Here is a 13,889-nt window from a genome sequence, read left to right as displayed (position 1 = left end):
GTTTCATGTTTCGTGGTGATGCTATCCACCTGAGTAGCTGCCGTCCAGAGTGGAGCACTAATTAACTCATTAAGTCATACAGCAAATCTGCATGTCCTTGGGATATGTAATGGCTGTATTTTCTGCTTGCTTTCAACTGTTTGCAGTACTGACATAGCAAGACCTTGTAGACAAATGTTGCCACACCTGATCAGTCAATCTCCAAATTGTTGCCTCTGCAACTACTAAAGAGGCTGCCACACCTCTTCAGGTACCATATGGCTATTTGTACCATTGAGGCACAGAAGCTAACCAGTCATGATAAGGTCCAGGTTGGGTGGAGGAGGAGGAGAGGGAAGGGGGGGGGGGGGAGGGTGAATAGAATGTAGTGCTAAAACTCAGTCCACAAAATCCTATGGAGACCCGCTTGGTCATTCTAGACCTATTAGCATCAGCTCTTAACAATCCCTCCCACTGTAATCCTAAATGGGGCAAACTAAATTTTCTGTTCCTTAGCAAAGAGTTTAGAGTTTAACCTGAACTAGGCTGAACACACAACGGAAACTTGGAAGAAGACATCAGTATTCTTCCACGTACTAAAAAAATTTTAAAAGAAGATCTTAAAAAGAAACTTGTATAAACATGGGTACTTCCAGTTGTTGTTTGCAAAAATATTATCTTGCGAGGTTCTTCCCAGGGAATTGCAAGATGCATGGAGCTGGTGACAAATACTTGTGTACATTATTACTGTGATGTTTACATTTTGATCATATTTCACCATCTTCTGCACAGTTATCTGGATATTTGCAGACTAGTGCAGAAATTTCCATATAGTCTGCTACTTTCCTGTGTCCCTCCTATCTCTCCTTAATGCTCTTGTGATGATCTCAATAGAGATGACAGAGGTCAAATGCAAACAATTCCTCTGTGATATCAAGACATATGCAGAATTGTTTTTGTATGTTATGCTATTTGGTACTGGGTGCAGATCAAGTTTCATTGTGTGGTCAAAGTATTTTACTCTTCGCGTAGTGCATTTAATACAAATAAAGTGTTAACTGCTTATAAACTATATACATAATTGAAGTGGTGTCAACAATTTTTGCAGTGGTGATCCTGTACTGAATGGTTTGCAAACTGATTTTCTGTGTGTGCGCATGAAACACTAACACAGCAGTGAAGGAGGAGCACCAGAGTTTACCGTTAGCTAACAGCGTTGTGCCAGGTGAAGGAGGAGCACCAGAGTTTGCTGTTATCTAGCAGCATTGTGCCAGCACCAACTATATCAAACAACAGCTACTACTACACAGGCAATGGCGGCAGGAATAATAACATCAGAATTCCACCATTTTGGCTCACAAAGGCTCATCAAGCAATTATGCAATCTTTTCCACTATCAGTCATATGCTATTCTTAAAGAGGCAGTGCTCCAACATTTTGTGTTACCACCTGAGTCACGGCTACACAGAATGATTGAAAGTGATGCTGTTCCAGTGGTTCCCCTTCACAAGCACTTTGTTTGCTGTGTGTGCTAATGAGCAATGAGCTCCTGCCTGAGAGCAATCTCTGAAGATTTTTTGGCTCTGAAGATTGCTGCAAAATATTAGGGATATTCTGTCTGCCTTCACAGAGCTTCCTTTGATGATGTGGCATGCAAGGCAGTTGCTGTCTCGATTGCATGTACAGACAATAATTCATGTGTGGCAGATAAAGAGATTATGGCAGGAAGCCCCAAACCATGCAGTCACACACTTGCAGTGGCAGGGAGCCTGGACTCATGCACTGCATCACCCCAAACACAAGAACTGTGGGCAGAGCCATCTATGAGTCAACTGGTGAATGAAGTAGCAAGGATGAATGCCAGTCACAGAGACAGGAAAATAACAGCAGTTTTGAAGGCTGTAATAGTAAATAACAAATTTAAAATGGTGTTAGTATGACAGACATTTTAGTAAGGCAGCAAGACAGTGCATGAGCCCATGGCTCTACCCAAACTCAAACGACGAGTGCCAGTAGGTGCATGCACTCATCAAGGACACTCAAAACACGTCAGGAATGCAATGGTGTCAGCAGTTGCAGGCTCAACTAGACTGTTTGTAAAGAACAAGGAAATCTGGTGATCTATTCTTAATCGACACTGGATCCGAGATAAGAGGCCAAATGAGCGCTGCTCATGTAAAACAGTTCTACTTCTCACAGCTTCTGAAAATTTGGCAGTTGAGACATTTTAGAAGATGGGGTTGATGTTAGAGATGGCTGACAATTTCCACCCTACTTGGACATTTATTATTGCAGTTGTGAGTGGTCCATTTTTGGTGGCCAATTTACTCTATCATTTTTTTGTGGTGCTGAATATGTTAAACTCTTGCTTAATCAAAATACCTCTCCTCTCTGATGTGTTGGGCTGCATGTTGCGCAATACCGTTGATCTGCATTGTGGGAAGAACTCCGGGTTGTTTGTGTCTTCTGTGCCAGTTATAGAATACTCTGTCACAACAACCTAAGTGCTTGATACACATACAGGAAGACCTCACATTCAAAATCACAGGAACTGATGGAAGCTTCAAAGTTGAGAGAGACATGCAAGGTACTTAAGGCAAAGATGTGTAAAGTCAGTATATGAAATGGTGAAGAACAGTTTGCCATAATACAACAATGCAAACTGAAGAGTAAAGTGTCTGCTGCACAAAATGAGTTGAACAAAACGCTTGATCTGTTGCATGCTTATGCTACACTGCTGTTTCACAAGACGTGGACCATGAGGTTTCCCCACTACTAATGTCAAGGCCACAGCAAAGGTGGACGGTGATCTCAGTCAGTAACAGCTGCTAGAATTCATACTGCTAACAGACCCAGTACTGGTGAAGAGCAAAATAAACCATTCAACTGAGCACCATAACGGAACAACACCAGGGTAACCTTGGCTACCGGACCTCAGCAGTTACCTCCTGATAAGTTACATGCTGCACAGTTGGAGTTTGAGAAGATGATTTCCAATGGACCCATGATGACATCTCACAGTGCTTGAGCATCACCTCCACAGATGGTAAAGGAGGTGGATGGGTCATAGAGAATGTGCAGCATTCATAGGGGCTTAAATGCTGACACCATTGCAGACAGAAACCGAGTTTCCAATGTTTTCAACTTTAACAACAATATGGTGGCTACTTGTTTTGTTAGTGTAATAGGCTGTGCAAAGGCTTTCTCACAAATCACCATGGCTAAAAACGATAAGCACTAATACTGTGGTTACTAACCCCTTTGGGCTCTTCAAACATAATACAGTGCCTTTCAGACTACGAAATGCTGCCCAGATGTGGCAGTGTTTCATGCATGAAGTGCTACATAGGTTTTCATTCGTGTTCTGTTCCATGGATGATGTCTTGAATATTTTCTGAAACCAAAGATGAACACTTCAGGCATTTATATACGCTGTTCAAAAGGCTGGAGTTCTATGGATTCATGGTCGATCAGGATAAATGTGTCTTTGCCCAGAAGGAGGTACAATTTCTAGGTATGCAGTCCCTTGCACAGGCATTTGACCTCTTCCCAGGAAGGTCAATGATATTGTGTAGATGCCTGTATCACCAGCATTTTAAAGCTTTAGAAGATTCCAGTTTCCTCAGAATGTTAAACTGTTATAGGCAACACTTGTCACACTTAGCTGAGGTAGAAGAACCAATACATAAACTGCTAATGGACAAAAACCTTTTTGACAGCAAAAACATTCCTTGGACTCATGAAGCTCAAAATTCATTTTAAGACCTGAAAACAGCATTAACTAATTCTACTTTGTTGACACTCCCTGTTTCTAGCACTGCCATGATGTTTTACCCAAGTCAAACTGCTGTGGGTGCTGTATTGCGACAGTATGTCTCCACAACCTCGCAACCTTTGGCTTTCTTTTTGAAGAACCAGTCTACTCAACAATGACAGTGGAGTGTGTTTGACAGGTAGCTTCTTGCAATATGTTTGGATGTAAAGCATTTCCAGCCGTGGCTAGAGGGACAATTCTTTAAAATTTTTACTGATCATGAGCCGCAAAAATCTGTATTTCAGCATGTGACAGAACTTAATTCACCGTGCCATTGTAGACACGCCAAGTTTATTGCCCAGTTCTCAATGGACATCCAGGGCATCACAGGTCAGGATAGTATTGTGGGTGACTACTTGTTTCAAATCTGTACCACTGTGACTGCTGCTGACGGGTGGAAGTTGCAGCAGAATGAGAGAAAGATTCTCTCTTTCTACGATGTTGTGCGAATCCTGAATTGACAGGCTTATGTCTCAAGACCTGCCAATGCATGATACAAGTCACTGGGTATGGCACAACACTTAAAGCAATGAGATTTGCCCCTTCATTTCCATGAGATGGCAGTGCATTGTCTTCGATGCATTTACCAACTTATCATACCCTGCCAGCAAAGCTTTTTCAAAAATGGTGGCGGAAGAAGTGGTTTGGTCAGGAATGTGACAAGATTGTCGGTGCTAGGTGTGGTTTTGCAGGAAATATAAATGTTGCAATGTTCCTGGGCATGTTTTGCTCCCATGGACTCATTTCTCTCCGCTTTGTGAAGATTCTCACATTTACATGTTGTCATTGTGGGTCCTCAACTCCCCTCCCCCCTTCCCTCCCCCCTCCCCCCTCCCACCACTCTCTTCTGATGGATTTTGTTTTTTGGTGACTATGGTAACTAGATTAACTAAGTGACCTCAGGACATGTTGGTACCTGATACTTCTGCTGCAGTCTCCGTCACCTGGACGCTACTCAGTTTCTGGTTCTCGAGATTTGACATGCCACAGATCACTACTTCTGACAGGGGTAGGCAATTCGAGTGCCTATTCTTCCTAGGGCTTATGAGAATGTGTGGTTGCAAACATATTTAAACCATACGCCTGCATCCCCTCAGTAAGAGGATGATACAGCATATGCACTGCACACTGAAGGCAGCCTTGGCCAGCCACACGGAAGCCTGCTCAGACGCTCTATCTTTCATACCATTATGGTTATGCACCATCCTGAATGAGTACCTGGCTTGCTCGGATGCTCAACTGGTCCAAGTGTTCTGGCTGAATTTTGCTTACCCAGACCTAAACCTGAGCTACCGGGCTGGGGAGTCCAACACTTCCTTGCACAAATTGCGCGCGCGCTCACACACACACACGCACACACACACACACACACACACACACACACACACACACGCAGCATCTCTTGCCAAAGATACCAAGATCCCAGTTGGACATGATGACAGAACCTTCACCCCCCCCCCCCCCCCCCTCTTCCCTCAGAAAGATTTATTCAGGTGTGATTTTGCATGGCTGACACATGACACTGTTAAACCACTGCTGTCTCCACAATATACAGGCACCTATAATGTCATAGACCACAGTGATAAAACATTGATAATTGAGAAGAATGGGGAATGGAATAATGTGTCTGTTGAGTATCTCAAGCCTACTTACACAGAAGACAGTCCATCTACAGCAGTGAACGATCCAGTCAGACATGTACATAAGTCACAAAATCTACTGTGTGATGCGTCACGCGTGAGACTGCAAGTGCCTGTGCCAGATCCTTTGAAAAACCAGTCAGCGTATACTCAGACTGGCAGGCAGGTAATGTGTAGATACCCGCTGGTTAGAGGAGTTCCGGGGTTTTCTAATTCCGTTCAGGTTAAGCAGTTGAACTCCATTGACCAAATTTGTGATGTGATGCAAAACCTTCAAAATCACAGCTCTCCAAAGTGGGGACACTAATGTGACATTAAGATATATGCAGAATTATCTTTCTACGCCATGTTCTTTGGTACTTGAGTGTGGTTCATGTTTCGTCATGTAGTCAAGGTATTTTACTCTGTACAAAGTGTATTTAATATAAATGAAGTATTAATTGCTTACAAACCACACATATATTTGAAGGGACATCAACAGTTCCTACACTCTCATTTGAACAACACAGCAGAAATACTTGTTCCAATGAAAACAAAAGCCTTTCTGTCCCATTCCATCACAAAATCACCTTCTCTAAATCTTTTTCGATTACAGGTACCCAACTTCGAGAAGCTCTTCCTTGCAGTACCAAATAACTTATCTCTGATGAGTAAAGCAATGATAATGTCTGCCTTTGTCGTTGTACCCACCTTTTAACCTTTTACCCTATTGTAATCATAGACCCTCCTTTCTTACTAGGCATTTACCACTTTAACAATTCTCAGAGTTCCTAGGTGAAGCAGTCTACCTGATTTTCTTTCTCTTTGAGCTTGCTGCATCATGTCTCAGTATTTTACACTTAATTTGTATTTCATTTTCATTTATTATTATTATCTCATTGTTTATTATTATTGTGGTCTTGCTGGTTTAATGGTTAAAGTACTAGACTCCAGCTGTGGAAGTCCCAGGCTTTTGTGTTCTTCTTATCTTCCCCAAACTTCCTCGTCCTTTCACTTTGTACCTGTTTTCTTTCTTGCATCTACCCATTTTTAAGTTTAAAATTCCATCCTGTTGGGTTCTTGGGGATGAAATTAGGTGTATTGATTTTCTGCCTATATGCAGTCTATGTAGTCACCAACAGGTCAATACCTATTTCTGTGGGGTCGCTTTGGGTGTCTAGCAGCCAATGCATTTTAAATTCTTGGGTTCTATTGATGATATGGAGGATTTTCTTGGTCAACCAAGAGGCATCCATTCATGTTATATGACTGTAGGATTTCGTTTGACTCTTCCATGCAAATGAGGCGAACCACTGAAGTTCTGAGCTTTTGCACATCACGATGCCATCTCGAATTTGGGGTTTAAATATTTTTGTCAGTTTTGTCTTTCAGTTTTCATGATGTCTTTGATGTTGGTTGTTAATGTTGATGTCGCCATATCATAGTCCTTCTGTAAGAACAACTGTATGGTAGTGACAAAGCTTGGTTTTGATGGACAGCGATTTCTTGTTGACCACGTTTCAGATAATTGTGTTGCCTTTACACAATTTTTTCTGTAAGTATTTTGTTAGCTACTCTTTTGTTTCTAGTGTTTTCAATAATTTCACCTTGATACTTGAAGTGTTTAACTTGTGAGATGTTGCCATACTTGTTTGCAAGTGATGCCAAGTTTGACATCTTTGAGTCTATGTATTGTGTTTATTTATAGGAGATTTGGAGTATGGTCTTGATGGTAGTCTCATGAGGCTTCTTAATGGAGTGGCTGGTTTCCTTGGGACTCCATGTAATTGTTGATAGGTCATCAGCATAATCTAGACACTTAATGTTGATTCCTTTATCTTTGGTTTCCGTACTTATTAGAGGTATTTCTTTCTCCCAAGTTTTGATAAAACTTATCGAGTACTAGTTTGAACAGGAGTTGGGACAGTCCATCACTCTGTCGTAATCCAATTCTAATTTGAAAAGGTTCATAGATTTCATCCATGAATTTTACTTTAGAGACTGTGCCTGTCAAGGTCTGTTCAATTAACACATTTGTTTTGCTATCTACAGTGTTCACTAAGTATATTAAACTGGGTGATGCAATTGATTGAACTGCAGACTTTATTGAAATCTACATAAGTGACTGCTGTGCAGTTTGACTTTTGGTGTTAGCAGTATCATCTTGAGGTTCCAGGTCTGTTCTGCGCACGACTGGCCTCGTCAGAAGCCTGCCTGTGAAATGTTTGTCTGTTTCTCTAGCCTGGTGAGCATGGCACATGAGAAAACTTTGTAGGTAACTAGTAGAAGTGTAATACCCCAGTAATTGTTGGAATCCATTTTATCACCCATTTTGTTTAGTGAGTGGATCAAAGCATTTTTCCAGAGTGCTGGTATGATGAGATTTTTCCATATATTGGTAATGATGGCTTGTAGTCTGTCAGTCAAGAGTTCACCTCTGATATGGAGAATTTCTACGATTATACAACCTTCCCCTGGCACTCTGTTGTTTTTGAGGTGTATAATGATGTTTCATATTCCCTCATGTGTAGGTGGAACAGAGTTTTGGTTTGGTGCAGTTAAGTGAAATTGTTATCTTTCTGCAGGTGGTTCACATTTGTGTGGTTTCTCGAAGTACTTCTTCAGGATTTCACAGTTGATCTGTGCATTCATCTTAAGTGTTCCATTAGGGTGATGAAAACAAGGCTAGGTGGCTTGTAGTTCTTTAGTTCTTCCATAAATGCCCAGTAAAAATTTTGTATGTTCTTCCTTTTGAAATAATAATCGATTTTCTGTGATTTTTAAGCGGTATACACATTTAATACTGTTGATTGTTTTAGATGTTTTTAAAATCTATGGATAAAAATCCTAGATCAAGATGTCTAAAATTCCCTTACTGACAAACCATCTTCAGATCTAAAATACATAAAATTGCTTAAAAGAAGTGAACAGTAGCATAATACATTTTATATTTAAGCACTCATTCTATGATACATACCAATAAAAATTATTACTTAATTCATTGTGTATCAGCCACCAGGCATTACACATCATCATAATCTGTTGTGCTGACTCACTCTTGTAGTCATGTACACAGTGAAAAATTTTATAGATCGTGGCAAAAATAAAGACATAGAAATATAATTGGTAAGTGGTTCAAAGCTGTAATCTTACCTAAAGTATGTCATCATGGTTATATGATTTACAATGTTAGCAATAGACATCTCTGGTGATCACATTGTCACTCTTGTGTTTAAGTGTAAGGTGATGGACAGTGATAACTATCATATAGTCCATGTGGCTATCACTCGTAATGCTAGCTACAGGAAAAAGGAAGTAGCTGTCTTATGACTGTCAGAGGACTGGCCACATACATAGTGTGACTGCTACACGGAAATGCTGCCTTGCAGATACTGTTACTAACCAATGAAATTGTACAAAGGCATGGCCCTATAATTATATAAAGATTCTTAATGTAACAAACTTTCTACTGGATTCACATTATAGAAAATGTGAGGAACTGTATTCAGTTTCTACAATCTGTCATAAAAATACATCGAACTAGTAGGAAAATTCTTGGCAAATTAAAACCGTGTGACATACAAGGATTCAAATGGTAGAATGTAACTTTTGTCAACAGCATTCTTACCTGCTTTGCTACCCACACATGACTGAAGACTGCCCTCACAGCTTCATTTCAGCCTCTGCTGTCTTCTACTTTTGAAACTTCACAGAAACGTTTCTGTCTATATGACTGAAGTAGCACTCCTAGAAGGAAAGATATTGTGGAAAGATGAATTAGCCAGAGTCTAAACATAGAATAAAATTGAGCTGTTTAAGTAGTTCTTTCTCTGTGTAAGTCCAGGAAGCAAATTTGTTGTCTATGAATCTAAGTGCCAGCCTCTGTGGCCAAGCGGTTCTAGGCCTCAGGCGTGGATGTGTGTGATGTCCTTAGGTTAGTTAGGTTTAAGTAGTTCTAAATCTAGAGGACTGATGACCTCAGATGTTAAGTCCCATAGTGCTTAGAGCCATTTTTTATGAATCTAAGCAAGCTGGAGATGGCACTGTTAAGTCTTCAACACTGGCTCTGGTGCTCTGAACTTCAGTTATGGGAACTGGCTCTTCAACTTGTGATTAACTTGTGCTCAGATCTGTTTCTGTATCATCTCCTCATTCTGTGTTCTCTCTCTCTCTCTCTCTCTCTCTCTCTCTCTCTCTCCCCCTCCCCCTCTCCCTCTCCCCCTCCCCCTCTCCCTCTCCCCTTCTCTGCCTCCATCTCACCCCTGTTCTCTCTCTCTCTCTCTCTCTCTCTCTCTCTCTCTCTGTGTGTGTGTGTGTGTGTGTGTGTGTGTGTGTGTGTGTGTCGGAGGGGCTAGAGGGAATATGTCAGCAGCCTGCTATCTCTTGACTTCAACTTTCAATTTTTTTTTCACTTATTTAGCAATCACTTTTTCGATTTCTTTGTCATTATATGTGGTGTATTTGCATTGTGTGATTTCTTTTTGAATCCAGTCTGAACTTTTACAAACAGCTTTCTTCAGTACTCCACAGTTTGAATCCTTGTTGTTAGTCAATCATTCCTTATGAATCGCTTCTTGCTCCTTGTGTCTTACTTGCTTAGGGTCCTGAAGAACTTTTCTCTTGTTTCAGCTCTTACCACTTTGCTCTCAGTGATTTTTTAAAGATTTTATTATTATTATAATTGTTAGTATTGCAGTTATTTCACTATTTGGCGGTCTCAACCACAACTTTTTAAAATATTTTGGTTTGAAATAACAGTTAGGAGTGTTAATTCTTAAACCTTCAGAAACTAAATTTCCCAATTTCCAAACAATGGAAACTCCAGGTTGGAATATCAACTATATTAGGAAAAGGATAGATTTCTGCTCACCATAAAAATGACACACTGAGTTGCAGACAGGCACTACAAAGAGCCTGTTACACATTTAGTTTTCAGCCAAAACACACATTCACACAAGCATGCAAGCACACCTCAAGGACACATGACTGCCATCTCTGGCAGCTCAGACCAGAATGCAACTGTCCTGTTTAGTGGCAATATGGTGTGAATTTACCATGAGCTGACTCCTGATTGCCGCTCAGTGTAACAGTTGCATTCCGGCCCGAGCTGCCAGAGATTGTGATCATGTGTGTTTGAGGTGTGCTTGCTTGTGTGTGTGTGTGTGTGTGTGTGTGTGTGTGTGTGTGTGTGTGTGTGTGTGTGTTTTCTTTTCTGAAGAAGGCTTTGACAAAAAGCTAAATGTATAACAGTTGTTTTGTCGTGCCCGTCTGCAACTCGATTTGTCATATTTATGGTGAGTAGCAATCTATCCTTTTCTTAAAATTGTTAAAGTTCCTAATTTTTAACTAGAAATAAATAGAAATGATGGAAGGAATTAAAAACTTGAAGTATTGCAGAGAGCAGTAATAGTGGGAACTCCCCCTACTAAGAATAATCTGAGATGCAGAGTGTAAATGATAAAATATCATTATTTTTTGCATTCATACTAAAACTGTCTGTTAATACCACTTTCATATTTATTGCAGGTCCAGATAGACAACTTGCTGAGTCATATGGAAGCCAATGATTTTGGAGATATGGTAGGTCATGTTCTTTTCCATTCAAATTTGCTTAGAAATGTTTATGTAGTCTGTTTCCTGGCCTCTAACATAGCTGATTTCCAATTGTCCAGTAAAATGACTTCACTGGTAATCCCACAGTCTGTCTGCAACAGCTTCACCACACTGTCATTGCTGTTGCGGTTAGTTTCAACACTGTCTTGTTGTTCCTGCAAGTTCTGCTGAAAACGTCCCTTCATTTAATCGATGGAAAGTCTGACAGAAGAATGGTAAGCTTCTTTAAACAATTGTTGATGTCTACCTACTTCATGTTTAGTGTAAAGTGAAATACTATGAACAAATTAATAATGACACAATGGGAAGCTTCCTCTTCCCAGTTCTGACTAATCTTTCCATTGAGTGTCTCCCAGTTCTGACTAATCCCTCCATGGACCGCCTGTGGGTCCGGGGGCTAGAATAGGCCTGAGGTATTCCTGCCTGTCGTAAGAGGCGACTAAAAGGAGTCTCTCACTTTTCGACCCTATGAGTTCAGGTCCCATTCTATGGTTTGACCTGCCACTTTCAAAATTCTACAGAAGTGCAGGCCATATGAGGAAGGACACCTTACGTTATCCATAGTGCCCTTAGATCTGATCTCCTGAATCTCTTGTCATGGCTTTACATCTCCACCTGCGATTCGACTATCTGGGCGAGGACACGTTCCGGGGTATGTCATCTTCTTCCGTTGTCTCCTGTCCTCTTTCACCCCCATGACAATATTGGATTTCTCTGTGCCCAATATCCAGCATGGTAGCCAGTCCGTTGTGGTGGGGCCATCATGTATCCATTTGGTGGTAGGCCCCTGACGACAGGGATCACACTGCTGATGCCTGAGCTGTAAACTCCCCACGTATGCCAAGGAGTAGATGCCTGTCTTCGTGGGGCATCAGGACTCCTGGCAATGGCCATCGTGCCAGTTGGCCTTTGCTGTGGCTAGATGGCACCCGTGGGGAGAGTCCCTGATCGAAGAGGGTGGCATCAGGGCTGGTGACCTGCAATGAAGTGGACTGTCATTTGCTGGTGACCGTACACCATGTGAGGAACGTAGGGCTACAGAATAGAGAGAGCCATACTCACCTTGGTTTTTAGTCTATAGCAGAACTGATGAGGACTCCTTTTTACCTACAAAGCCTCAGTTTTTTGTTGAACACCTTGAGGATAAGTTTGGAGAAGTGACAGCGCTGTCCAAGATGCGAAACAGCGCCGTCTTGATTCAGACAGCATCCCCAGCCCAACCCTGAGCATTACTTGCCTGTGACAAGCTGAGTGATATTCCTGTTTCCGCCACTCCCCATAAAAGCCTCACCATGGTCCAGGGGATCATTTTCCATTGCGATCTCCTCTTGCAGTCTGACAACGAGCTTCACACCAATTTAGAACGGCGGGGTGTTCATTTCATCTGGCGCACCTACAGGCAACCTAAAGACAACAGGGTTGCTACTGGTGCCTTCATCTTGGCCTTTGAGGGTGATTCATTGCCTGAAAAGGTCAAGGTGATTAACCGTTGTGATGTTAAAGCATACATCCCTCCCTCCATGTAGTGCTTTAAGTGCTGGAAATTCGGGCACATGTCTTCTCGCTGCACTTCCAGTGCCACATGTTGAGACTGCAGACGTCCACTGCACCCAGATACTCCATGTGTGCCTCCTCCCACTTGCATCAATTGTGGAGAGCACCAATCCCCATGCTCGCCAGACTGCCCAGTACTCCAAAAGGACTGGAAAATCATGGAGTGCAAGACCCTGGACTGGTTGACTTACACAGAGGCTAAACATAAATTTGAAAGATTACACCCCATTCGGTTGACTTCGACATATGCTGCAGGTACATCACCATTGCCGTCCCAAGTGTCAGTGGTTCCTTACTCTGTGCCATGAACAGTGGGCCCTCCTGGCCACCAGAACACATCCACCCGCTTGGAGGTAGGGGGCAAATCTTCCTCCGTTGCTCCAAACAACCTACTTTGGGAGCAAGGCCCTCCCCAAACACAGGGGCATTGGTCCCCTCCCCCCTGCCAGAGAAGCAACAGCCTCCTCCGGCCCCTCTCATGCAGAAGGGGTCCCTTGGGGCCCTCTCTTCCAAGGTCTCCACTAATGCCACAGCAGACTCTCGCCAGTGGCTCAAGGAGCTGAAAGCTGCTGGACGAAGAGCTTCACGGTCTTCCTCCGTGCTTGAAGCTACTTTGGAGAAATCTTCCCAGCAAGCCCCTAAAGAGAAGTGAGAGAGCAAGCAAACTAAGAACAAGTCTGCTAAGAAACAGGAACCTCTGGTGGCCCCAACACCACCACTCCCTATCAATTCTGCATCTGAGGGTGTGGTGGAGATCTTAGAGTCCCTTGCAGACCTGGATCTCACTGATGGCTCATCCACCATAGAAATGGCTACAAATACTCAATGAGTGGCAGCAGGTGACCCTGAGGCATAACCTGCCTCCTTGCATGCTTCATGCCTTCCCAGCCTCACGAGAACATCATCCTCCAGTGGAATTGTGGAGGTTTTTCCACCACCTGGCTGAGCTACGGCAACTCTTAAGCTTTACACCTGCTTTCTGGGTTCCCCTTCAGGAAACCTGATTCGCGGAAATGTGCACCCCTGCCCTTCGTGGCTATAGGGGATATTACAAGAACCGCAGTGACTATAATAGAGTGTCAGGTGGTGTTCGTGTCTATGTCCTGAACTCAGTATGCAGTGAACCTGTGCCCCTTAAAAGCCCTCTTGAAGCTGTGGCTGTCAGGATAAGAACGACGCAGGAAATAACTGTCTGCAATGTATATCTTCCTCCAGATGGTGCAGTACCCCTGAATGCATTGGCTGCACTGATTGATCAACTCCCTAAACCTTTCCTACTTTTGGGAGATTTTAATTCTCATAACCCCTTG

The 13,889-nt window shown here is 42.5% G+C and overlaps 1 protein-coding gene across 3 annotated transcripts in view; it reads left to right on the top strand.

Annotated features, from left to right (window-relative positions):
- LOC126470531 (protein inturned) overlaps window positions 1-13,889 on the top strand; it is a 258,007-nt gene that overhangs the window by 126,960 nt on the left and 117,158 nt on the right. For all 3 annotated transcript variants that reach the window (XM_050098452.1, XM_050098451.1, XM_050098450.1), the window contains exon 11: window positions 10,939-10,992. In XM_050098452.1, coding sequence (XP_049954409.1) covers window positions 10,939-10,992 — 54 coding nt within the window. The remainder of the gene's footprint in view (window positions 1-10,938; window positions 10,993-13,889) is intronic.

The sequence above is a fragment of the Schistocerca serialis genome, chromosome 3, assembly GCF_023864345.2.
Source record: "Schistocerca serialis cubense isolate TAMUIC-IGC-003099 chromosome 3, iqSchSeri2.2, whole genome shotgun sequence".
Classification (NCBI taxonomy): Eukaryota; Metazoa; Arthropoda; class Insecta; order Orthoptera; family Acrididae; genus Schistocerca; species Schistocerca serialis.
The sequence above is the reverse complement of the archived record's forward strand: the minus strand, read 5'-3'. Positions and strand labels throughout refer to the sequence as shown.